Source organism: Mustela nivalis (assembly GCF_964662115.1).
Source record: "Mustela nivalis genome assembly, chromosome: 10".
Lineage (NCBI taxonomy): Eukaryota > Metazoa > Chordata > Mammalia > Carnivora > Mustelidae > Mustela > Mustela nivalis.
The window spans coordinates 95,440,109-95,467,263 of record NC_139029.1 but is presented as its reverse complement, the minus strand read 5'-3'; the positions used below and the strand labels follow the sequence as shown (position 1 = coordinate 95,467,263).

Sequence of the window (27,155 nt, the reverse complement as noted above, 5' to 3'; positions counted from 1 at the left end):
AATGAACTTTTGTTGGAACATAGCTACGCTTATTTGTTGACAGTTGTCTATGGCTACTTTTGTGCTGTGTCAGCAGAGTTGAGTGCTTGCAATATAGGTGGTATATCCTTTGAAGTCTAAAATATTTACTATCAGTCCCTTCACAGAAAGTTTGCTGACCCCTGCCATCTCAGGCCACTTTCTTTATCTCTTCCTTTCTTTATTTTTCTTTTCTTTTCTTTTTTTAAGATTTTATTTATTTATTTGAGAGAGAGCATACATGTGGAGGGGGGATTTGGGGAGGGGGGAGGGAGAGGGAGAAGCAGACTCCCCACTAAGCAGGGAGCCCGACACAGGGCTCAATCCCAGGACCCTGAGATCATGACCTGAGCTGAAGGCAGACGCTTAACTGACTAAGCCACTCAGGTGCTCCCAGGTCACTGTTTCTGGTTAGTTCTGTTTGGTGATGTGTGGTAGCTATTGTTAAGTTGCTGTCCTAGAATTCTCTCTGGCATTTCTGTTTAAATTCTTTCGAAGATGTCCTGGTGTTATACCTTCGAGCCCAGCATGCACTGTGTGAGAATACGTGCCCTTTCTGTTTTTCTGCCTGCCAGCTCTCAAGATTTCTTAAAGTGTTTAGCATTTCCAGCTTCTCAGGTCATGCTATTTACTAGGCATTTTACTATTTACTATTTACATGGTATCTTTGTGTTTCAGCACGATACGTGTCCTGTATGTAGGAAGAGCTTAAATGGTGAGGACTCTACTCGGCAAACCCAGAGCTCTGAGGCCTCTGCAAGCAACAGATATAGCAATGACAGCCAGCTACATGACCGATGGACTTTCTGAAGCTAAAGCCTGCATCTGAGCCAGGGCTGTGGTAGTCTTCTTATCACAGCTGTCAATTGTATCAAAACAAAAAAATAGTAGGTGGATTTAGGAATTGCATAAGAAACCCCAACCCATAATATTAATGCAGTGAGTGTTTTTCTTCTCTAAATTTAAAGTTAGTATCTGCAGATGGAATCGTATCTACAACCAAATGCCTCTTATTCCTGAATTCAGAGTGATACTTTTTTTAAGTGTGAAACTTGATTATGTGGGTTTCCCCCGCCAGAATAGAATCACTTTACCTTAAAGTCTAGCTAGGGTCCCACTATCTGTCATGTTCTCCTGTAGTGGATGTTACCACCTCCTCTAACCTCTCCCCTATCATTAGTATATTTTATAGTACATGCAGTGGAACCACAGCCCTAAAGTCCGCTGATACAAAGTCTTCCTGTTTTAATTGTACAAAAGCATCTACTCTTGGCCACAGAAGCCACAAAGCAAGAACAGATTAATTCAGGAATCTGAGACTAATGATTTTGTTTTGTTTTGAATTCTCAGAAAATCAAAGGAAAATTAGAGTGGGGAGGAGAAAATGGCTGATCATTGTACTCTTTGATTTTCTCATTTTAATTTTTAAAGACTACTTCACAAGGTACAGTTTCTGCAGAAGCCAACATGACATATCTTAGGAATCTTAAATTGGTGGGAATCTGATTCTGGTTCCCTTTTGAAAATGGGTTGGGTAGCATATAGGCACAGAAGAAAAGGCATTTGAAATCTTTGGTTCTGAGGTTCCTTTAATAACCCCCAACTCATTGTTTACTGCCTTTTGTCATGGGGACCTTAAGATAATTTCCCTCAGAAATAGAATTATTTCATTACTGCTTCTACAGCCAGTTCACTGTTTTTAGTAATTCATTGGCCTTCAGGAATTGAGATTTCACATTGTCTCATTTTAATTTTTTAAGCCCTTTTATCATCTCTGAAATCTTTCTGTTCTGCTTGATTCTGGTTGTACTTGGAATCAAACTGATTATTGTGATCATGCCCAAAACAGCTTGGCCTTGGAGAGGTGGGCCTTCTATTTTCAGCCTAACAATGTCTCATTGCACATGCACATGCTCTTTGAAGCATTTAAGTGTTTAAAGTTGAATAAATGAAGAAGATCAAGAATGTTGTTGGAACTTCAGAGTCTCAAAAGGAAATGATGGGGCATGTAACCACTGTTAACTCAGCATAGAGGGTGATGGGGGCTCCATTTGTCTGGTCACATCAGTCCTTCATAATTTGGAATGATTCGAACAGGAAGGCCACTCTTTGGTGAGTGTCTTTCTTGGATCGGAGTCTTTCTTCAGTTTTTGCTGACTATCATACACTGGTTTTGGGGTGAAGGAAGGGGGTTAGGGATATCTTTGTACTTTGGTAGAGGATAAAGAAGTAGGGGAGGGAAGAGAGAAAGTGGGAGAGTGGCTTGCTGGATTAACAGCCTGCCTGTAGAATTGTGACCATAAGGTCTGATTCATGTTGGGCCCAGGGAACCAAAGATGTTTTCTCCTCTGCCTCTTATGTAATATCTCTGCAGACATCATTTTTTTGGAGAATATGAGCTATTTACTATGGGTATCAGTGTGTATCCTGAAACTACAGATTGGTTTGAGGGTGGAGGGAAGCTTGGGGAGAGGGGTGAGAGGTAGATTCTGAATATTTAATTGCCACTACGTAGATGGAGAAAGGCCATGCTGAAGTTGGAGCACATCTCAGTTTTCAAGTAGAATAGTGTCCACTTTCTCAGAAAAATTATGACAGCCAGAAATTATTGTCTCTCTGTTAGAGTCTAGAGATGCCAGGACAAACGATTGTATTTTTACTATGACTAGAAAACTAGAGAACCAGAAAGGATCTGAGTAGCTCACAAAGGGTCAGAAACAAAGTATTGGATTAGGGGGTTACTTTTTTAATACACAGAATAGTGTCAGTCTCAGTTATCTGAAATTTTGATAACTTTCTTTGCTCTGATAGAGGCCACGAGGCTCCTTTTGCTATTTCCTGTATCCTTTCCACTTAATGATTCTGTAGCATTTCTTCCTAGGAGCTATCTTGGAGTTTAAGGTTAATTTAAGTTAAGGAGTGTACTAGGGTTCTCCAGAGAAACAGAATCAGCAAGGCAGTAAAAGGTGTGTGTGTGTGTCTGTGTCTGTAAAGAGATTTATTATAAGGAATTAGCTTGTGTGATTAAAGAGGCTAAGAAGTTTTAAGAACTTCAGTCACCCAGCCAGTTGATCTTAGGGTGTAGTTGTAGTCTGATTCCAAAGGCCTGAGCACTAGGAGAGCCAGTGGTATAAATTCCAATCCAAAAGCTGGTGGAAGTTTTGAGACCAAAGAAAAGCCAGTTTGTTTGTTTTTTTAAAACATTTTATTTATCTGAGAGAGAGCAGAGAGAGTGGGAGAAGCAGACTCCCTGCTGAGCAGGGAGACCGGAGCAGGGCTTGATCCCAGGACCCCGAGATCATGACCTGAGCCAAAGGCATGTAGTTAACTAACTGAGCCACCCAGGTGTGCTGAAAAGCCACCTGTTTTAGTTTGACTCCAAAGGCAGGAAAAGATGAATGTCCTAACTCAAATAGGCAAGGGGACTTCTCTCTCTTGCTACTGGAGTATCAGACATTGTGTTCTAGTTGGGCCTTTAATTGATGGGATGAGGCCCACTGACATTGAGGAGAGCAGTCCACTCTGATTAGGCTACCAATTCAGAAGTTAATCTTACCAGATATACCCTCACAGACACACCCAGAATAATCTGTGACCAAATATTTAGGTACTCCTTGGTCTGGCGAAATTGACATAAAATTAGCCATCATAGGAGGGAAAGTAGAAATGCACAAAGGGAGACAAAGCATGGGACTCTTGATCATAGGAACAAATTGAGGGTTGCTGGAGGGGAAGACGGCTGAGGGGTGCCGGGTAACTGGGTGATTGACGTTGAGGAGGGTATGTGTTGCAATGAGCACTGGGTATTATATAGACTGATGAATCACAGACCTGTACCCCTGAAACAAGTAATACACTATATGTTAATTAATTGAATTAAAAAAAAATACAGAAATGCACACAGCAGAGTGATACCCATCCCACTTAAGTTTTGCCAGATAAACAGTGTGTCTCTATGAGAAATGTCTGCTTTGATTAGAGACCTCAGTAATAGGGTTGAAAAGTAGAAGAAATATATATGCGTCAAGGGCAAATTTGCTGTGTGCAACGTACCTATTTTTTCCTTAACCAAAATTAACCTGGAAGTCTGAGATGCCTCCCATTCTAGGAAGAAACATTGCAGATTCATTGATCTAATACCGGAACATGGCTTGTGTTAAGAGTTAGTTTTTAGGAATGTCTTGCTCTTAAATGTTTCAAACAGTTTTGGATATAGTGCCCAAGGCAGAGGGCTGCATAATCCGTACTTACATAACTTCATTCCTATACAGTTGGAAGGTTTACAGACTCAGGAATCTGGAGCCTTGATAGGAGTCAAAGGAGAGATGATTTAATTCTTCCTGATTGTCAGAATAGGAAACAGTTGCATTTTCTGATCTTTAACCCTTACACTTGAGGCCTTTATGTTCATATTAAATGGCCTGTGGATTCCATGCAGAGCCGAACTTGGCTCTGCCAAGATTGTTTTGTTTTGTTTTTGAAAAAGAGAGCATGTTCACACAGTGGGGGAGGGCAGAGCAAGAGGGGAAAAGAGCGTGCAGCGTGGAGCCCAGTGTGGGGCTGATTTCACAACCCCAAGATCAAGATCATGACCTGAGCCAGTTAAGAGTCGGAGGCTTAACTGACTGAGCCACCCAGGCACCCCAACAGATTTTTTTCTTGTTTATGAATGACTTTTCTTCTTTATCTTCCCTTTGCCCACTATAGTTTGAAAATAGAGGGGTGCCAGGGTGACTCAGATGGTTAAGTGTTTGCCTTTGGCTCAGTTCATCTCCAGGGACAGGGATCGAGCCCCACATTGGGCTCCTGGCTCAGCAGAGTCTGTTTCTCCCTCTGTCTCTGCTCCTGCTTGTGCTCTCTCTGTCCCTCAAATAAATAAATAAAATCTTTTAAAAAACATTTTTTTTTTATAAAGAGGGAAGAAAACTATTTTGTTAGCACATAATTAGGAGGGAATGTCCTAGAGATTGGTAAGCTTACAAGTTGGGAACTGAAAAGGCAAATCCTTGCTGGCCTCCAAGTGATGATTGCTTCTTGGGTAGTTTCCAGGGATTTGTTCAACTCAGGTTCCTACAGGTTAGCTGGCTGGATAGAACTGGGAAGTTGGGTGGGAAGAGCAGAGTGGTGAACATTTAGCTGAGATCTCGAACGTCTTTAACACTTTTTTTTTTTTTTTTTAAGATTTTATTTATTTATTTGGCAGAGTGAGAGATCACAAGTAGGCAGAGAGGCAGGTGGGTGGGGGGGTGGGAAGCAGGCTCCCTGCTGAGCAGAGAGCCCCGATGCGGGGCTCAATCCCAGGACCCTGAGATCATGACCTGAGCTGAAGGCAAAGTCTTAACCCACTCAGCCACCCAGGTGCCCCAACACTTTCCCAGCTGGGAGCAGGAAGAAAGAATAACTCTGCCCTTAAAAATTCATTTTCCCTCAGAATTCCTACTGCCAGTTCCCTAAAAAGTTGGGAAACGTGGAAAATCCAGAATGGCATTTTGTCCCTGTTGTTGTAACTCCTGAACTCTTCCTTACAGTGTTTTAATTTATAAGAAAAAGGTGCATCTCTAGGCAAGAGATGCGGAGATGGCTATAAATGAAATAGCTTCCTTAGCTTATTATAAATTTTAGTTGTCAACATTTGCAGCAATTGAACAAGTGCTTATTAGATGTTTTCTTTGAGCAGTACACTCTCTGGTCCAATAATTATTTCTCAAGTTCGAAGGAAGTTTTCTGGGGAAGAATTTGTTTTTTCCCCCGATAACTCTCACTTTGGTTTAATAGCTAATAGGAGAAAAAAAGTCCTTGTTTATGTCTTTGTGTTTCACATTTGTATGTGTGTGTGTGAGAGAGAGAGAAAGAGAGAGGATATGTGCGTTAATGGATATACGTATAGATGCACATATCACAGTAGAGGAAGAAAGGGATGTGGTGGCCACTGGCATAATGTTAGCAGGTACAGCAGAGGGCTAGAGCCTCAGTGCAATTCTCTCATTGTACATATACTTCAGGCACTTTTGTTTCCATAGTTCTCTCTTATGGGGCATTGTTGGCTTACTTGCCAGCCAGACATCCTGCTATATGGTGTGAGGCCCAAGGGATTCACTGGAGGTAAAAGCCTTGTCATTTCTAAGGGTTGAGGGGAAAAAATGGCTTTGAGGATAGCCTTTCTCTGTTTCTGTAGTAGTAGAACACAAATACGATTATCTATTGCTTTTTAATTTTTTTTCTTTTCTTCCTTTTTTTTTTTTTTTAAGAAATTACTGTTACCAAATTGACTTTTCTCTTGACCTTCTGCATGCTTCAGTTTCTTTCAATCTGATATCCACTTGCTCTTTCCTCAAGCAAATTATATCAGTCTTAACAAAAACTAATCAGGAGGGAACCGTAGTATGTGTCTGTTTCAAACAAAAACCAAACAGCCTTTGGGGTGTTAGAAGGGAGGGGCTCTTCAGACTTGGTTGTTAGAGCAGATCTAGGCTAGCTGGTGATGTCTGTGAAGGAAGATGATTTTAGTGGGGGGAGCAGGATAAATAAATAGTAGCTTGAGAGGAAAGCCCTCTTCGGTTTCTGAGGTAAGGAGGTGGGAAGATGAGAATGCTTTTCATCAGAATAAACCAACAGGGATTTGGGAGTTAGGAAAGTAGACTTTTTTTTTTTTTTTTTTTAAGATTTTATTTATTTATTTGAGATAGAGAGAGGAAGAGAGAGCACAAACTGTTGTCAGAGGCAGAGGGAGAGGGAGAAGCAGACTCCCCACTCAGCAGGGAGGCCGATGTGGGGCTCCATCCCAGGATCCTGGAATTATGACCTGATCCTAAGGCAGATGCTTAACCAACTAAGCCACCCAGGCATCCCTGGAGAGAAGACTCTTATTAAGAGTTTCCAGAATGAGTCTCACATAAGTTCTGAGGCAGGAAGTTGAGAGAATGTATCACAAGTGGCCATTGTGTGGGGGGAATCATAGCCAACTGGAATGTCAGTGCCTTAGCACTCAGGCCAGGAACCACAGGGCTGCTCCAAGGTTTAAAGTAAAATGCATAGAATACAATGTGTACAACTAGAGATATTTTCTAGGATCCAAGTAGAACCCTTGTCTTAACCAAAGGACATAAGGTTTTGATCTTCCCTGCCAGATAAGTGGAATTATAGACATTCAGCTCTAAGATTATATACATATAAACTTTGTAAAGTTTTGACAAATTGCTCTTAGTTGGTGTCCACGGAAGTAGAGTCTGTGTTTGTTGCCTTTCCCCTTTCAGTGGGATATCTGTGACTCATGGGATATAAGCTTGTGCTTCTTTACCTTCTCTAAAAAGGTGTGCTATTATTTTAAGGTCCAATAATTATTAACTCTTCACAACATGAAGATAGCTATATTTTTTTCATCAAAAGGGTATCTTTTAATGAAAAAAATACATAACAAAAAGCTGCTGTGATTTGCTTCCAGTGATGCTTTTTTAAATTAAGTGTTTTTTTTCCCCTCAAGAATCTCTACACCCCAGGCGCCTGGGTGGCTCAGTGGCTTAAGCCGCTGTCTTTGGCTCGGGTCATGATCTCAGGGTCCTGGGATCGAGCCCCACATCGGGCTTTCTGCTCCGCAGGGAGCCTGCTTCCCTCTCTCTCTCTCTCTCTCTCTGCCTGCCTCTCTGCCTACTTGTGATCTCTGTCTGTCAAATAAATAAATAAAATCTTTAAAAAAAAAAAAAAAAAAGGATCTCTACACCCCATGTGGACCTCAAACTCAGGACCCTGAGATTAAGAGTCATGTTTTTCCAACTGAGTCAGCCAGGTGCCCATCAGTAATGCTTTTAAATCAATTTGTCTTTATTAGTAACACCATAATCTACATCTGGTTGAAATATAGTATATAAATATTTGTAAGATATATATTCAGATGAAATATAGTGCTAATACAGATTCCTTGTAATAGCTCCATGGCCTCACGGAAGTACAGATTCCATGCATGGGTTGTGAATCACTCATTTGGATGGAAGTTAGGATGTGTATTCAGAAAATTACCTATTCATGCATGGAAAATTTGTAGGCTTATTTGAAATCAAATGATGTCAATAATTTGGATATAAATATTTCACATTTATGTTTAACCAAGTCTTGAGATAAGCAGAATACAAGAAATGGGACTTCTAACTTGCTGTTGCTTTGTTTATTCTGCTTAGTTCACATCAGAGCTAATAGTCTAATGCTCTTGAAGGTCTTAACAAGCTTGGACAGGGGTCATGTATCCTTTTGCAGTTTTTTGTGTGTGAACTACAATTAGTATAGCACAATGGATACAACGTTTTCTGTAGTAGGATGTGGCTTCTTTGTGAGACTTCCAGTGATTATGTAATGCTGAGAAATTTCAGAAGATTCTTTTAATAGTAAAAAGCAAAAGACAACATCTCCACTCACATGCAGCTTAAATTTAGATAGAAACAAAACCTACATAAAACAGAGAAAGATTAAAGTGAACATAATTTAATGGAGAAAACTTTGGAGTCAGAATTCAAGTGGCTGTGGGTTTAAAATTTGATCGTCAGAGCAATCCTATGGAAACAGAAGATAGGGTAGACAAGATCCCATTTAGAGATAAGTAGACAGAAACAGCATCTCAAAACTTCCATTTGCCCAAGGACACAGAGCTGGTACACTCAAGAGCCAGAATTTGAATCCAGGTGTTTTGACTACGTGGCCTAGTCTTTTTTACCTTCCATAAGGCACAAAATCCAGAGTCCTTAGTTTGAGGGTCGACACCAACACTAATAAGGGTCTAAGCCATCTTTTTCAGCCTTTTCTCTCTCTCTTCCCACAAAACTTCGTTCCCACATTTGGCAGGTCCTGGCCAAGGATCTCAGGTAAGCTGTTTCCTTTTGATGGTTTGCTGTTTAGCTCCAGTGAAATTGTCTGTGTTCTTAGAATCTCCCGTTGTTGTCGTCCTCCTCCCTTCCCCCTTCCCCCACTTGACTATGACAAAAGGTCATCTGTCTGAAGAGAAAGACAAGAGGATTTGTGAATTTAGGAGAGAAGAAAAGGCTGCAAATACTGCTCTGGGCATTTATTTAAAAGGAAAGAGATATGACCAAAGAGGCTGACAAGTACTTGGTTGAAGCTGGGCGGTTATGCTTTGTGGTGCACCTGGGTGCACGAAACTTTCTTGTGCTGTGGGGGTGCTGTTGAATGCCAGGGTCTCTCAATTTCTTCATTTTCATGCCAAGTCAGTCACTGGGCTCTGGCTCTTTTCCTATCCTACATATCTTTGCTTGTTTCTTTTCTCTTCTTTTTAGTGTTAAATAAAAATTTCTTACAAAAAAAAATTTGTGTTCTCATTTTGTTTGGCTGCCTTCTTTATTTACCATGTTAGAGAAGGGGGAGGAAGACTTTCTTCCGTATAAAAACACACATACCACATACTTACCAGCATTTTAGTGAGAACTGTCCACAAGCCACTTTTGTGAAAGCGGTTCTTTTTTTTTTTTCTTTTTTAAGTGGTGACAGAGGGAGAAAGAAAGGCAGGTTTCCTGTGGTGATGAGGAGGGGAGGTCAAGGAATACATTCATTTGTCCCACCTTGCATTCCCCAGATTCTTGGCATATTTAGCATCTCCTCCCCTGTGCAGTATCTTCTCTCTGTATTTTGTAATGTGAAAGGTAGCAAGCTAAAGAGAGTCAGGTTTATCTTGCTGTAACTTTGTTTTTTTTTTTTTTTTTTTTAAGTTTCTGGCACAAGGCTTACAAAGCTGTAGAAAGAAAAAGGAAGGTTATGTTACTGCCACACAACTTAGATAGCTTATGTAATTCATTGTTTGATTGGTCCTAGTGACTAGGGAGGAAATGGAAACGGAAAGGAAAGAAGGAAGGGGTTATAACCATGCCCTATAATCAGTTGTCTCTTACTGCTAAAGTGCAGATGGGACCTCTAGCAAATCTGACTGGTCTGGTTGAGGTGGGGAGGAAGCCAACCTTCGATTTCTCCTTGCGGGAAGGTAGGGCAATCAAAGAAGAAAGAGTTGCCTCCCCAAAAGTTTCATTGGTTTTCCATGTGAAGGCTGGCACAGTGATAGGACAGGGATACTGACTGAAGGTGGTTTTATGAGCTGAGGGAGGCCCAGAGATGCAGGAAACTAACTAACTTCCTTACTTCCTTCCCCTTCCTTTTTCTTTCTTCTCTCTCTCTTTCTTTTTTTTTCTTCTGTTTTTAAAGATTTTATTCGTTTACTTGAGACAGAGGGAGAGCACAGAGGGAGAGGGAGAAGCAAACTCCCCACTGAGCAGGGAGCCTGATGTGGCTCTCTATCTCAGGACCCTGAGATCAGGACCTGAGCTGAAGGCAGGTGCTTAACCTCCTGAGCCACCCAGGCGTCCCTTCATCCTTTGGATAAACGTAAGCATCCTAACTTGATCTACGTGATCTCTCTGGGCCTGACAAAATTTATTCTACTGAACTAGAACCTTTTCATAGTTATGCTAAGCCTTGAGTTGTGGGGGAGGGGGATAAAAGGCATCAACTATCAAAAGTTCATTCTCTTCACCTGACTGGAAAGAGTTTTTGAGAGTTTTGAGAGAGTTTTTGCTCTAGTATAACTTGGGAGCCAAAGATAGTAAGTAGTCATGGGTTGCATGGTTAAACTCAGAGTAGTTTCATCACTTCTCAGAGTAGTCGTTTCTGTATGAAGAAATACAATTTATTTTACTAACAGAGTAGCTAACTATCTGAGGGAATTTAGATTCAATAAAGAATTAGGGTTCGACTGCTGGATATTCATCAATTTCCTCCTGACAACTGTCATAGGCTTATATTTGGTAGGTCCTTGCCAAGTAACACAGATAGGTCTGTTTTCTTGTAATAGTTTCCAAATAAGAGGCTGGAATAGTGGGATGCCTGTGTCACTCAGTTGGTTAAGCATCTACATTGAGCTCATGTCATGGTCCCAGGGTCTGGGATTGAGGCCCATATTGGGTTCTCTGCTCAGCGGGAGCCTTCTCATTCTTCCTGCTGTTCCCCCTGCTTGTACTCTCTGTCAAATCTTTAAAAACAACAAAAAAAAAAACTTAAAAAAAAAAGTCTGGACTATGGGAGTGTTAGGTGATCCTATTTCTGGAAATGGGAGGAGGCAATCTAAGAGTGGGGAGGGTGGTGAAGGAGAGAGAAAATACTTAGCATATAGTAGATAATTACTGAGAGCACATGGTTTTGGAGTGAGAAGTTCCTCTCTTAATTCCTGTGAACTAGAGCAATATTAAGCTCTTTGTGCCTGTTTACTGATGAGAAATCAGGGAATGTTTGCCTGGAAGGGCTATATGGGGCAAAAATCACCATATATAAAACCTAACCTATCACACAAATTGTTTAAACAAATTTATTAAGAGCTTACTATGCCTGGTACTGTCTTTGCTGGGGTAAATGTGACAAAGCCCCTGCATTTATAGAGCTTACATTCTGGTGACATGCAAACAGTGGTAGTTATTAATAAGAGGAAAGCTTAAAAAGAATACATGGAATTAAGAATGCCAAGGACAGGGGCGCCTGGGTGGTTCAGTGGGTTGAGCCGCTGCCTTCGGCTCAGGTCATGATCTCCAGGGTCCTGGGATCGAGTCCCGCATCAGGCTCTCTGCTCAGCAGGGAGCCTGTTTCCCTATCTCTCTCTCTCTCTCTGGCTGCCTCTCCGTCTACTTGTGATTTCTCTCTGCCAAATTAATAAATAAAAGCTTTAAAAAAAAAAAAAAAAAGAATGCCAAGGACAGGTGGGGTGAGCCTGGGTGGCTCAGTTAAGGGTCTGCCTTTGTCCTAAGTCATGATCTCAGGGATCTGGGATCAAGCCCCATGTGGGGTTTCTTCCTCTTCTGCTGTGCTCTCTTTCAAATAAATAAAATATTAAAAAAAAAAAATGCTGCCTTTGGCTCAGGTCATGATCCCAGGGTCCTGGGATGGAGTCCCTGCTCGGCAGTGAGCCTGCTTCTGTCTCCACCTCTGCCTGCCACTCTGCCTGCTTGTGCGCTCTCTTGCTCGCTCGCTCGCTCGCTCTCTCTGACAAATAAATAAAATCTTTAAAAAAAAAAAATGCCAAGGATGGGCAAAGAGCTCCATCAGTTACTGGTAATTGCAATGGCAAATCATTCTGAGTTCCAATCTCTTATCCAATAGGGAAAACCGAGATCTATATTGATGTGACGCTCAGAGGACTCATCTGCAAGTGTTTATACCCAATCCACCCATCACCCTTTGCCAAGAAGTTGCATTTTTAAAACCCACCTCCAGACCCAGTCTAACTCTTGCCTTGTTCATCTTCACATAATAGGCAAACATCTGTTGCCTTAACTTGTAGCCTTCTGTTTGTCCCGTGAATAGAGGCAGCTGTATTTATTTCTTTGCCTCTTCCACAAGCTTTCTTTCCTAATAGGTCTGATCTCCTGGTCTCCAAGTCTGACAGATGTGTTTCATCTGTCTTCCTCTGATTAGTATAGTCTTGAGTCCTTTTGGTCCAATTTTGTTCTCATGTTGGTTTGATGTTTTCCTGTGGATAGCAGGGGCCTGCCTTCCTTCACTCTCCCACTCTAGGCTTCCTTTCTACCCTACCTGTCTCCTCCTGGAGGATAAGCAAGATGTCAAAGGTGTAGCACCCTCATTTCCTGGGCTGCTGAAGACTCTTTGGAACATACCTTGAAGGGCCAAGGTCACCAGGCTAGTGACCAGCATCACCCAGGCGTTTTCTTGGCAGGAAGCCTGAACTGAGAATGCCTTTGCTGTGACTGAACTTGGGGTGTTCTGTTCGTTTCAGTCCTTTCACTGTACAGTTCCCTGTCTCTAGTTCAAAAGAAAATTAATTGGTCAGCGGAGGGTTTCAGAAATCATTAATACCTCCTTTTGCATCATCTCAGAACATGTTTTTTGATCTCCAAGGATAACGCTCAGCACAATTTATTGCCCAAATAAGTATTTTTTTAAACATTTCTGGGTAATGATGATGAGGTACTTAAACAGCAAAAAAAAATAGATACAGAATTTGTCACACTGGGGATGCAAACAAGCCTACCTTGAAGGAACTTTCAAGTCTTGTTAACTAAAATAGCTTAGGTACCTTGGACTTGGGTGCCCCTTCACGTAAAAACCATCTTCCGGAGTGTGTCAAGCACTTTGGCCTAAGTTAAAATCTGGGCTTTGGAATAGATCTGGATTTTTATTCACCATTTACTAGCTGAGTAAAATTACCCTCAATTACCTTTGAGCCTGACTTTTCACAAGACAATAGCTGGAACTTCAAAAAGGCAGTGAAGACTAAATGAAATAATCAACACATCATTCAGGACAATGCCTGGCACATGGTAAGCACACAGTGAACAGTAGACGTTATTTACTGATATTATATGTTACACGTCCAGCTTTGTTAGTTTCACCTTCCAAGAGGAAGTTTATCATCTCTGCATTTGGTGCATGTGCTGACTCTAATACTTCAGTATTAGAGTCTCAGAGTACTGAGAGGCTGAGAGAGGCTGAGAAAGGCAGTTTATCTTACAGAGCGCCATCACCAGTAGAAAAGCTTAGGATGTATTAAAAGAATGTGATCAGGTTATAGACTATATATAGATTAGTTTATAAAGAGTAAGGGCCTTGTTGCTCCCCCCATTCTACTCTCCAAGCTCAGCACTGTGCCTGTGGGATGCACAATCAATATGAGAAGCGTGAGAATGACAGAGGAGTTTCCCCTCGTGAGGTAAACGGGAAGAGAGTATTCACATAAATAGAATGGCATTTTAAAAAGCCTCTGGAGTGAGGCAAAAATAATTTAGACTTTGCCCCATAGAAAGTTAAAAGCTGGGACGCCTGGGTGGCTCAGTTGGTTAAGCAGTTGCCTTCGGCTCAGGTCATGATCCCAGCGTCCTGGGATCGAGTCCCACATCAGGCTCCTTGCTCCGCAGGGAGCCTGCTTCTCCCTCTGACTCTGCCTTCCACTCTGCCTGTGCTCGCTCTCTCTCTGACAAATAAATAAATAAAATCTTTAAAAAAAAAAAAAAGAAAAGAAAGTTAAAAGCCATTAAAACTGGTGGTGTGGCATGTACAAATTAGCATTTCAGAGAGGCTGTTTGGTTTGGAGGCAGAGATATTATTTAGAGCTGATGGATCATTTATTAGGTAATAGCTTAGTGCCAGGCCCTGGGGTAGGTGTGGGAGGAGATACAAGGTTGAGTAAGACATGGTCAGATCCCAAGGAGCTTGTCAGACTATTGGGATTTTTTTTTTAAGATTTTATTTATTTGACAGAGATCACAAGTAGGCAGAGAGGCAGGCAGGGAGAGAGAGAGAGAGAGAGAGAGATGAAGGGAAGCAGGCTCCCTGCTAAGCAGAGAGCCTGATGCAGGGCTCAATTCCAGGACCCTAGGATCATGGCCTGATGATCATGACCTGGGATCATGACCTTGAAGCCAAAGGCAGAGGCTTTAACCCACTGAGCCACCCAGGTGCCCCAACTGTTGGAATATTTTAAGTGTGAGACAATGAAGACTTGGAGAGCCCCTTTGGAAAGAAAGGAATAAAACTGGGGAAGAACTAGTTGTACTTAGTAACCGACTGTATGGAGAAGAGGAAAAAAAGGCACCAAGATTTTGACCATAAATCATGGGCAGAACTAGGGTCTCAGGATAGGTTTGAGTCTGAGGAGATGGCAGAGCAGTTAGAAGCTAGGAATCCAGTTGTCAGTGAAAATGTTAAATTGAAACTTAGGAAAAGATTAGAGCTGGAAGAGTTGATTTGTGGATCATTTTGCAAGAAGGGGCAGGTTAAAGTCATGAGGGTGAATGAGAACTTGGGAGAAGCAGTAGGGGAAAGATCAGAGAGATGAGGAATGAGACTTGGCGAATGAATTCTCATGTTTGAGAGGTGGGAGGGGGAAATGGAGGCAGAGAAGGAGCGAAAGAACCCCCAGAAAGGCGGGAAAACCAGGGAAGTAGAGTCGTAGAAGCCAATAGGGATGGGCGTTTGTTAAGGGAGAGAATGTGAAGTGCTGGACGCTGTAGTGAGGTCAGAGTGGAAGACACCAGGAAGAGACAAGAAAATATAAATCAATTTAGAACAATGTAGAAAATGTGAATTAACTGCTAACCATAAGAAATGATTAAAATATTTGTTAAAAGACTCTGGGCTAGGTTTTTATTTGGGAGGGGGTGTAATTTTATTTTTTATTTGTTTTCTATTATTTATTTATTTACTTATTTATTTTTTTGACAGACAGAGATCACAAGCAGGCAGAGAGGCAAGCAGAGAGAGAGAGGAGGAAGTAGGCTCCCCACAGAGCAGAGAGACTGATGTGGGGCTCAATCCCAGGACCCTGGGATCATGATCTGAGCCAAAGGCAGAGGCTTTAATGCACTGAGCCACCAAGGTGCCCGTTTTCTATTTTTCTTAAAGTTAAAATATAGTATTTGAAAGTTCATAAAGAATAATAGCAGTGTCCTTTTTTCCTCCTAGGCCTATTCCCCCGAGACAACCACTGTCCGCTCTGAGATGTTTCACTGCATTCCTAAATAGTATGCTTATGTTACCACTTCTTGATGATAAAATTTGGGCATTATCTATTGATTTTCTGTTAAAGGATGAGGATATATTTCTCTTAAGCTGCTACCCACTTCCCTTCTCTGCATCTTTCATAAATCATTATATTACACATTGTAGTTAAATGAATTATGTAATTTGGATTCTGTAAATGTTACAATATTACGGAACCAAGTTGTGTGCCGTGATAGGTTTCCTTTTGTAAAATTTAGTGTTTTCCCTGGAGATGATGATTACCTTATTTTTTTTTACCAGGCAGAATTTTCCATATCCATATCTTTAATCCTTATCCAATCTATCACAGGCCTTCAAAAAGATGATCTATCAATTCTGTTTTCACCTCCTCAAGATCTTCCAGAGTCCTCTTTCTTTTTTTCCTTTTGGACTAATTGTTTTGGCCATTTTTCATTTTAGAATTTTCTTATCTCCTTTCTCCTATTAGAGTCTTTCCGTTCCTGGATCCCATTTTATCCACTCTACCTGTTCACTTCCTGTTTTTCTGAAGTACACCTCTGGTGGCTTCTTAAGATCACATGGGAGGCAATCTTTTTTCTTTTTTTTTTGAGTCATTGCCTGTCTTTATTCTTTCCTCACATTTGACTGGCAATTTGGTTGGGTATAGAATTCCAAATAGAACATAATCCTTAGTTTTGAAGGCTTGTTCCTTTGGGAATATAGAAACAAGAGTCACTCTCTGCTGCCCGTATGATGAAGTCACATATAAAGCTGAGTCTAGAGGGGACCATGTTTAGGTTTTGTCTAAGTAGTAATAGAGTAGAGGAGTATGCACAAAATAAAGGAAATATGCAGAGATGAGAGACCTTGCTGCCCCAGAGATTGAGACTGTCACTGTTTAGGTTCTGTTGGCTTTCTGGTTTCTGATTTCAGAACCCGGATCTCATGAGGGCTTTATTCCTTTATTCCTGCTTTATTATTTGTTCCTTTTAACCCATGGCAGCTTGAGCAGATTCTGTTTCTTTACAACTAAACGTTTATTAAGGCAACCATCCATTTTATCTCAAATCCATCTCTGTCACAGCGTGAAGGCTCAGTGTCTGTATTTAGAACTAGGACCACATTTCTGAGAGATCTCTGAATTAGAATCAAGAAAGCCTAAATTTCAGACCTCTATCTGCTTTACTGGCACTGGTCAGCAAGACAAATTGAACAAATTGCTTTACCTCCATGTAACCCATAAAAATGAAATTATTTATCTCAATAAGATTTTTAAAATAAAAGACAGAATGAGATCACTTTTGTATTCATGCTGTGAGCATTTGCCACTACAGTGGGACTGTGGGAAATGACTGAGTCATGGGAAGGACTCTGAAGTAACTATTTCTGTCTCCAGTTGCTGACCCTGCTTATTATCTCATCTGGTGGCATGTGAGATGTCAGAACTCACCTGTGACTAAAATAGAGAAAAAATGACCCTGAAGGCGGATGTCTGGCTTCCGGGCTTGTGGCACAACACTGGTAGGTCCCACTGTCCGATGCTGTGATTTGGTTTATGGTGAACACCAAAGGAGATGGTATTTCACTGACACCATCTCTCCCGGGATTCCGTTTAAATCTCAGTTGCTGCAAGCTGGTCTCGGGGAAGCAGTCAGAAGATCTGTTCTTGCACAAAAACACCATAACCCCCTCAGCCTCTTCTTTCTTATACTGCAAAGTACAGATCAAGCGTAGTTGTTTTCCTTCCTGGTGAAATGAGCTTTGGATCTGCATGCCCCCTGGAATGGGAAGGGAGAAGAGTTAGCCAGGGGAAGTTCACTCACATAGACTAAGTGCACTCACCCAGAAATGTTGAGGCAGAGGAGGCGGCTGCCCAGCCTACATTAAATACCACCTCTTAGAAGAGTAGTTTACAGACTATACCTGTATCTGAGGGAGACCTGTAATCCCAGTTACTTGTTAATTCAGAAATGGTTTAGATTTTATTTGTACTCCAAATGGAACTTGTATAGGACCTTTATTAAAGTGCATTTATATACATCTAATCCTCGGTATAGCCCTAGAACCACGTACTGATGTTCTCATTTTATAAACTGAGCTACACAGTGGTTTAGTGGGTTGCTAATGCTGACATATATATTTCAGAGAGAGGAGAGGCAGAGGGAGAGGAGAGAGAATCCTAAGCAGGCTCCACGTCCAGCACAGAGCCCAAAGCAGGGCTTGTTCTCATGACCCTGAGATCATGACCTGCCTTGAATCAAGAGGTGGATGCTTAACCAACTGAACCACCCAGGCGCCCTCAAGTTGACACACATTGTAGTATCTGGATCTCAAACCTGGATTTCATAAATTCATAATGTATAAGATCCTGAAAGTATCTTAGATTGAGGGCCAGATTACCAGGCTCTTGGCAACACATAGCAGAGGCAGAATGTCTGATGGGGAGGGCAAAAACATTAGTTTTAACAGAAAAAGAAAAACTATATTTTTCACCCTTCCATTAGTGTCAAGAGGGAGTGGGTCCTTTTCTTCCCTACAAGAAAAAAAACCTTGGGATCCATCCCTCCTCCTGAATCCAGGATTTTCCCTGATGGCTATCTCTGCTCTGGGGATCTGAGGAGGGGCTGTCCTCACCACCAAGCTGGGTGTCCACAATTGCCAGCAGAATGGCCAGGGCGAAGCATCCTCTGCCAGATGCCATCAGTGTCCTGCACAGTGTCAGCAGCCACAGGAACTTGAAGCGAATGTTGGCTCCAAAGATGTCCTTGCCTCACTTTCCTGAAGCACATGAGGACTCCTCCCAGGGCTCCAAGACCATCTCCATGTTCCAGGCCCTAGCTTAAGTTGGCTAGAGTCTGGTGGTAACAGGCTTTGGCATTAGAGTTCAGCTGGCTGGGAAGCGAGAAAGTTAATCAAATGAGGTTCACTGGAGAGAAGAGAGGAGAAAAGAGGAAAGAGACAGAGACACTAAAGGCTCTATTTTCAGAATATGTTTTTCTAAATTAAGTTGCATTACTAGGTCAAAGACTAGGAACACAATTTTTTTTTCTACTACATATTATCAGATTGCTTCCCAGAAATATGGTTGAGATTCAGATATTCAGCAAGAATGCGCTTGTTAGGGCGCCTGGGTGGCTCAGTGGGTTAAGCCTCTGCCTTCAGCTCGGGTCGTGGTCTCGGGGTCCTGGGATCGTCCCGCATCGGGCTCTCTGCTCAGTGGGGAGCCTGCTTCCCCTCTTCTCTGCCTGCCTCTTTGCCTACTTGTGATTTCTCTCTCTCTCTCAAATAAATAAATAAAATCTTAAAAAAAAAAAAAAGAATGCGCTTGTTAGCACTGAATATTTTACATTTTTGCCAATTTTGAATGAAAAATTAGATTTCACTGTTAATTTATTTTGCATTTCCATGACTAGTGAGGGTGAGGCTCTCTTCTTACATTTATTCGTCATTAGTATTTCCTCTTCTATGAATTGCCTGTTCATATCCTTTGCTTTTTTTTTTTTTTTTTCAAGCTAGAGATCCTTTGCTTTTTTATTCCCAAATCAACTTTTTAAAAAATCAGCTTTTCTCTATATTAGAGATATTACCCTGACTTTTTTTTTTTAAACAAATATTTTCTCCCAATTCATTGTCTCTTGAAAAAATGTTTTTTTCCATCAGGAAAATTCACATTTGCATGTAGTTAAATACAGTGCACCTATCTGTCTTTTCTTTTAAGTGATCTATAGTTCTTTGTATTGTTTTTTTTTTAAGATTTTATTTATTTATTTGACAGACAGAAATCACAAGTAGGCAGAGAGGCAGGCAGAGAGAGAGAAGGAAGCAGGCTCCCTGCTGAGCAGAGAGCCCGATGTGGGGCTCGATCCCAGGACTCTGGGATCATGACCTGAGCCAAAGGCAGAGGCTTTAACCCACTGAGCCACCCAGGCACCCCAGTTCTTTGTATTGTTTAAGAAAGTTTCCCTCAGGGGCGCCTGGGTGGCTCAGTGGGTTAAGCCTCTGCCTTCGGCTCAGGTCATGATCCCAAGGTCCTAGATCAAGCCCCACATTGGGAGGCAGGGAGCCTGCTTCCCCCTCTCTCTCTGCCTGCCTCTCTGCCTACTTGTGATCTCTATCTGTCAAACAAATAAATACAATCTTAAAAAAAAAAAAAACTTTCCCTCAGGTTGAAGTTATACTTTTTTTCAATATTTTATTGTTTTGTCTTTTATGTTTATATGTTCTTTTTTAATGTTTATATCTTCTAATCCTGGCTAAGAAAAAATGCTCTCATCTCAAAAAACCCAAACTGAACCCAAAGCAAAAGCAAGATAAAACCAGGGTTTTCATCAGTTGGAAATCCTTGAAGAAATTTTGAATCATTCATACAGTAGAAAATCATATATAATTAAAAAGAATGAGTTCTGGGACGCCTGGGTGGCTCAGTTGGTTGGACAACTGCCTTCAGCTCAGGTCATGATCCCAGGGTCCAGAGATCGAGCCCTGCATTGGGCTCCCAGCTCCATGGGGAGTCTGCTTCTCTATCTGACCTTCTCTTCACTCATGCTCTCTCTCAAATAAATAAATAAAATCTTAAAAAAAAAAAGAATGAGTTCTTTAAATATGAGCTTGAGGAGGGATCAATAATCCACCATTATATCAAAAAAGGCAAATTGAAAAAAAAAGGCAAATTGCAGGGCTATGCATATAAAATAAATATTCTTATTTTAAAAAATCCCCTCTCTTTATATAAGTGTTTTTAAAATATATTTAAACACTTTAATCATTTATAACTTTTTGGATAGATAATTTTATTCACAGGGTTCAAAGGGGTAGAGCTGTGTAGTTAAAAGTTTCCTTCCTAGTCTCACCCCCAGTGATCTATTGCCTCTTCCCAGAGTCAACCAATGTTGCCTTATTGGGGATACTTCTAGAGCTATTCTATACATATTTAAGAGGTTCCATATCTTTTCCTTTGTAAAAAAATAAATAAATAAATAAATAACAATGAATGATAGCATACTGTATATTCTGTTCTATATTTTGCTTTTTTCACTTACCAGTGTGTCCTGCGGAGACATTCCTTATCAGTACATAAACAGCTTTCCCTCCTTAAAAATTGTTGCACAGGGACGCCTGGGTGTCTCAGTCGGTTAAGCCGCTGCCTTTGGCTCGGGTCATGATCCCAACGTCCTGGGATCAAGTCCCGAATCGGGCTCCTTGCTCATTGGGGAGCCTGCTTCTCTCTCTGCCTCTGCCTGCCACTCTGCCTGCTTGTGTTCTCTCTCTCTCTCTCTGACAAATAAATAAATAAATAAAATCTTTTAAAAAAAGTTGTTGCACAGTGTTCATAATTATGTGAATTTATTCTCATAGATTCCTACCAGTGAAGATTTTGATTATTTCTAATCTTTTTATAGAGGTATAATTGACATACATGATATGACTTACAAGTAATGATTTGACAATAGTTATGCACTGTGAAACGATCACCACAGGAATTCTAGTCACCATTGATCACCATAAACATTTACCAAAAAATGTTTTTCTTTTGATGAGAACTTTCAAGATTCACTTTGCGGGCCACCTTCCAATGTGCACTACAATACCATTCACTGTAGTCCCCATGCTGCGCACCATATCCCCATGACCTGTTCATTTCACAGCTGGAGGTCTGTACCTCCAGACCCTGTTCACCCATTTCACCCACCCCTCAGTCTCCTCTTCTCTGACAGCCACGATTCTGTTCTTTGTATCCAAAAGTTAAGTGGAAAATATTAAAAGAGGTGAACTTTAAGTGGGGAAGGGCAGTTCCTGTCAGTTGGGAGGCACATAAATGTAAGGAGGCTTTTTTCCCTCATATAACACTCTTCCACTTAATGTAGTACTACTACTTCTTATTTTTTTTATTAAAAAAATGATTTTATTTATTTATTTGACAGAGATCACAAGTAGTAAGTAGAAAGGCAGACAGAAAGAGAGAAGGAAGCAGACTCCCCATGGAGGACAGAGCCCGGTATGGGGCTCCATCCTAGGACCCTGGGCTCATGACCTGAGCCAAAGGCAGAGGCTTTAACCCACTGAGCCACCCAGGTGCCCCTACTACCACTTTTAAAAAAAGTAGTTTTATTTACTTTTGCGTGCGTGAGATAGAGAGAGAAATGGAATGAGCAGGGGAGACAGGCAGTGAGAGAAGCAGGCTCCCTGATGAGCAGGGAGCCCAAAGTGAGTGGGACTCGGTCCCAGAACCCTGGGATCATGACCTGAGCCAAAGGCAGATGCTTAACCAACTGAGTCATTCAGGTGCCTCTTAGTTTGTTATAATCCTAATGAAAACTCCCAGTCGTCTGACCCCCAGGGCTACTGCCCTAGCCTTGACCTTGTGTTCCTTCTCCTGTGTGTTGTCTTACTTTCATGCTCTTCCATGTCTCCACCAGATTGTCCTGCTGACTCTTGAAACAAAACATTGAATGACATGCTTTGTGTCTAGCCACAAAGTATTATCTGATTTGAAAAGGAAGATAAAGAAATGAAATTTCGTCATTTGCAAGGACAAGGAAGGAACTGGAGGGTATTATGCTAAGCCAAAGTAGTCTGTCAGAGAAAGACAACTATCATATGATCTCACTCATATGTGGAATTCAAGAAACAAAACAGAGGAACATAGGGGAAGGGAAGGAAAAATAAAACAAGATGAAATCAGAAAGGGAGACAAACCATCAGAGACTCTTAATCATAGGAAACAAACAGAGGTGCTGGAGGGAAGGTGAGTGGGGGGCTGGGGAAACTGGGTGCTGGGCATTAAGGAGGGCACGTGATGTAATGAGCACTGGGTGTTATATAAGACTGATGAAACACTGAACGCCACCTCTGAAACTGATTATACATAATATGTTAATTAATTGAATTTAAATTAAAAAACTTGAAAAAGGAAGATGAAGAAGAATTACAGTTATTCATTTAGCCTAGGTTTGTGGTTTAAAGCATAGACTCTGGAACCAGACGGCTTGTGTCCCAACACTTACTGATGCCAGATCTAAGGAAACACTTATACTTAGGCTCCTGGGATAGGAACCATCCTCAGCCCTTAATAAATGAATATATTTGACAAACACCTGAACAACTATGATGTGTTAGGCACCACAAAGCCCAGAGAGACAACTAAAACAGAGGCTGATTCTCTCAGTGGTTCTATGCAGCCTCTAGTCAGAAGGACCCATCTGTACTCTGGCTTTGGCAAGTTTCTTAACCTCTCTGAAAAGCAACTTACTGAGCTGTAAAATGATGATCATATTCTCTTTCCAGGGTTGTTCTGTGGGTTAAAGGAGGCAACCCATGTAAACTACTTACATGGTTTAATGCCAGGGTAGTGGCTGGCATAAAGACTCAGTAAATGTTAGCCATGATTATTTTTATGCTTCCTCATATTTGCAGCAATTTACAGTGTCCCAAACACCTCCACCTCCACATCCACAATTGTGTTTCGTTCTTATAAAGCACGGCTTTTCTAGTTATTTAAAAATGTGTCACTTTTACCAAGCGTATGGAAGCTTAGAAAGGCATTGTGAGGAGCTTAAAAATGACAGCTTCTAAGTGAAGGAGCTAGGATTCTAACTCCCAAGTTATGCGGGTCTTTCATGTCCTTTGTCCCTCTCCTCACATTTATCTAGCCACTCAGGAACGACTGCAATCCAAGGAAGGCTGTGATAACAATAACAAGGTCATAAAGTATAACAAGGAATAGGAAAGGAGAAATTCTGGATGAGAGGTCTGGAAAGGCTGCAAGACCGGAATGCAGTTGGGCCTTGACAGATGTTTGCTGACGGGATCTGGTGGTGAGGTAAGGCAGGGAACGATCTGGAAAGATTGGGCTTCCAGTCCTGGCTGTGCATTAGCTAGCTGCGAGATGTTGAGAAGGTCACGTCCCCTCTCTAGGCGTGTTTCCTGAGGGACTGGTGCAGCGGGATGGGAGGGGCGTGGTAGGGACCGCTTCCAAGAAGAGAGCGGCAGAGTGGCGGGCGACTCCCAGGGGCTGATGCCGGAGTGGCCGCGCTTCGTGGTGCCTAGGGCCGAGCTGGAGCAGAGCGTGTAAGTTTATCATGGGCCGTTCAGGGGGCCTGGGCAGGTGGGGGCCATGGGGAAAAGATGCTCTTGGAGTAGGTGACCTTGGTGCCTGGAGGGGGAGCACCCCGGTGTGATGCAGGCAGGCCGGGTGGAGAAGGTACCGTTGCTTCTGCATTATGACCACTAGAGGGCGCTGCCCTCTAGTTGAAGCCGGAGGTGGCGCGGGGTAGGGTGTGCAGGCTAGCTGGGGAAAACCTGAGCTAGTGCTGGAGGTGTGGGCGGTGCAAGATCCGGTCTGGGGGGTCCTGAGGACACAACCTATACTAGACCTCTGCAAAGCGGGAAGAGGTGTTGGGGAGCGAAAGGTGGGGACTTTCTGGGTCCACAGGGTAGATGCAGGTCTCTTCTTCCTCATAAGACATGGAGAGCCCTGGAGTTGGCAACGATGAGGGTCCAGGTTAGGCTGGCATCGTCACCTTTCAGCCTTCCCCGCGGTCCCTGAACTATGCTGGGTGCCCAGGACCTCTGGACTCTGAGGATGTGCCTCGAGGTAAACACCCTCCTTCTCCCTGACCTTAGAAAGCAGGAGGCACCTGGAGTCCCAGACTCAAATCCAAGCTTCATATGATCTGGGACATGTTACCAACCTTGCTCAGCCTTACACTCCTCTTGTCTTTAAAGCTCCCTCCTGTGAATGTTGCGATAATTAAATGACACGTGGGTCTGTGCCTGACATTTTCTGCGGAGTGTGGACCCACTGCTGGTGGGTAAAGACTGGAAGGAAGAGGCTCTTCTTTTTGCTACCAAAGTCCTGATCTAACCTCTCAGAGGAGCTGGAAGGTTAGCAAACAGCTTCACAAATATTCGTTTGCAGATTGCCATTTGCAGATCTCCCACCAAGCTGGAAAATATGCCCCAGACCCAGAGATGGGATTTCATCAACCACCACACACCCAACTTTCTTAAAATAGAAACAGATTAGTAAGTAAACTGAAGTCAGTCTCAGAAGGCCCTTGGAGCACTTGTCTGCTTTCTCAGGCTTGAGGCCCTGACCTGCCATGACACACAGAGTTGGGCTTCTCAACCATAACATAAATGCACCACAGACACCTTTGGTTGTCTGGTGAAGCCTGTGGGTCCCCTTCTCAGAATAATTTACAAATTAATAAAACAAAATATAAAGGATAACAAAGGAAACAAATTATATCAAAATAGTCATCTAAACATTGGAACATGTGATAGTGTAGTGTGTTTCCTAAGATCTAGCATCAGTAAATCATCATAATCTCCTAGTAGTGATGAATCTATGTGACATTTTGAGAAATATGTAACAACTGTAATGAGATTTGGAAATGTTTCTGATTTCTATTGATGGCAAATTCTATTGTGGTTGGTTTCCTACATTCATAATTGAAACAAATGCTAACTTTCAGCTAGAAACTTGTGGAAATAACGATATAATGTTTCTCTCGGGTTTATGAATCTCATGAATGGACCCTCAGTTAAGAACTCCTACAGAACAGGCTCCTTGTTTTGTAATTAGGGAAACTGAGGAAACCAGCTCTCCTGATTTCTAGATGAAAAGTCTTCCACTAAAGTGCATAACTCTGGAACTTAGAGGAAAACCCTTTCTTTCTTTCTCTCTCTCTCTCTCTCTCTCTCTCTCTCTTTTTATATATGGGCCTTAATTCATGACCCTGAGATCAAGACTTGAGCTGAGGTCAAGAGTCGGTTGCTTAACAGACTGAGCCACAACAGGTGCCCCAAGGAAAACTACTTGTTCTTCTTTCTCTTTTTTTTTTTTTTTTTGATTTACCCATTCATTTTACAGAGAGAGAGAGGGGAGGGAAGGGGAGGGGAGGGAGGAGGGAGAGAATCTTAAGCAGACTCTGCAATGAGCATGGAGCCTACGTGGGTCGATCCCACGACCCCAAGATCACAACCTGAGCTGAAACCAAGAGTCAGACAGTCAATTGACTGCACCACCTGGCATCCCATGGAAAACTATTTCCAAATCATTATTTTCACTCTGGAATTCACAAGTTTATTCTGCCAAAACATGCCAGTTGGCCTGAAGCCTCTCTTGTTGGTATTCCCCCTCCCAGAGCATACATCTGGGATATAAACTTCCCTTGGGGTGCTTCACAGGACCAGTCTGAAGCTCCATGGAGCCCAGTGGCTTGTCCTAGGCCAGGTTTTGAGGGATCTGGAGGACAGTGGATCCAAGTCTTGAGAACTTTCCTCTAGTGACCATGTCCTTTTTATTGATAAAAATGACCCTTTGTCATTCATCCCCCATGAACATTGACCAAAAAAAAGTGGCCTGTAGGATTTAGAACAGCCTAAGAGATTTGTGCTTGGTCAGGTTTGTTACTTCGGGAGCTTACCTGGATTTCCCTCCCATGAACATGCAGTACAGTTCTTTCATGTTTGAGGCAAGTGTTAGAATGGGGCCCGGATCCCTGGAAGCTGACTTGGGAAGAGCAAGCATGGTGCCCCAGCTGGCACAGTAACACTTCTCTTTCTAGCGTCCTAAGGGTAAAGAGCATTGCAAAAATTAGGGGTTCTCAAGGACCTCACTGGAAGCCTGTCCTTACCTGAGCAGTTCTGTCAATGGTCCCATTCCCACTCCCAGACCCCAGTTCCCCAGTGGGCTTCATTACCTTGGGACAGAAGTTCTTCTTTCTTGCTCTCAGCCTGGGTGCTCTGGTGAAAGCACTTTGAATGAGCTCTCAGCCCCTGTCTTGTTCTTTGGTCGTCTCCCACTTCTGCCATTGCTCACACCTTCATGACTTGTATATATGGTCTTTGAAAACCACAGCGTGGGTTTTTGTAGCAATCAGGGGTCTTCCTGCCTCTCTCTCCTCCACCCCCACTGTGAACTTTTTCTTTTCCACCTCATCCTCTGCTGCTTTTCCTCTTCCTTTTTGTGTTAGAGACAGACTATCTGCTGAGGGGGCTGAGAAAAAGCACTCTTTGAAATTGTTTCCTTCACCTTGGGGGACAAAGATTTTTCACTGATATTCATAATGAAGATAAGACTGATGATAGAATGACTGAGCATGTGCTCTCAAGTATAAAGAAGGGTATCAAGTCTTTTCCTGAGAGAAGGCTTTGCGTAAGGATAGGACAGAGGAGAAAGCAGCTCCAGGCTGAAGGGGGAAGAGGGTGGCACAGTGAGGGAACCCGAGGGCGGCGTGGAGGATGGAGAGGGGGACAGCCCAAACGGTCCTGCATGGGGGTGGATGAGTGGGTGAATGGCTGACCTTGTTTCCCCATCTATGACCCCTTCAACCCATTTCCATTCTGTTCTGATCTGTTCCTCCTTGGTCACTGGGGTCCAAGGGAGGTCACTGGGAGATTGCCGGGATTATCCCTGAATTCTAGTGTCACGCACCTTGATGGAAAGAGCATCGGTCTGAGAGTGAGAAGTTTGGGGTTCTAACTTCTGCAAGGCTGGGCCAGGCTCCATGCCAGAGAGGACCCAGCACCATGAGAAGCCCCATGGTTCTGAAACAAATGACCAACGTGATTGTTGACAAATGCCAAGCTACCCAGGAGCCCAAGGACTGTCAGAAGAAGAGGGGTCAGGGAAGTTTTTC

General features: G+C 42.4%; 2 protein-coding genes across 4 annotated transcripts in view; one reads left to right on the top strand and one right to left on the bottom strand.

Moving 5' to 3' along the window:
- Positions 1–1,983, top strand: part of RNF115 (ring finger protein 115) — a 66,048-nt gene extending 64,065 nt beyond the window's left edge. For both annotated transcript variants that reach the window (XR_014299287.1, XM_082685141.1), the window contains exon 9: positions 697–1,983. Coding sequence is in view for 1 of the 2 variants with exons in the window: in XM_082685141.1 (XP_082541267.1) it covers positions 697–828 (132 nt within the window). In the remaining variant the exon portion in view is untranslated. The remainder of the gene's footprint in view (positions 1–696) is intronic.
- CD160 (CD160 molecule) lies at positions 1,540–26,323 on the bottom strand. Of its 2 annotated transcripts, XM_082685146.1 has the most exons (5): positions 26,217–26,323; positions 25,941–26,085; positions 18,145–18,402; positions 16,961–17,288; positions 1,540–9,748 (listed from the first exon to the last, which is right to left on the bottom strand). In XM_082685146.1, exons 3-5 carry the CDS (start codon positions 18,209–18,211, stop codon positions 9,721–9,723), a joined length of 423 nt encoding a protein of 140 aa, XP_082541272.1. In that variant the 5' UTR covers positions 18,212–18,402; positions 25,941–26,085; positions 26,217–26,323; the 3' UTR covers positions 1,540–9,720. The 2 variants fall into 2 exon arrangements, with proteins under 2 accessions (XP_082541272.1, XP_082541271.1); XM_082685145.1 differs by lacking the exons at positions 1,540–9,748; positions 25,941–26,085; positions 26,217–26,323 and adding an exon at positions 12,577–12,813 and having other exon boundaries at positions 18,145–18,747.
- Between the last annotated feature and the right edge of the window lie 832 nt (positions 26,324–27,155).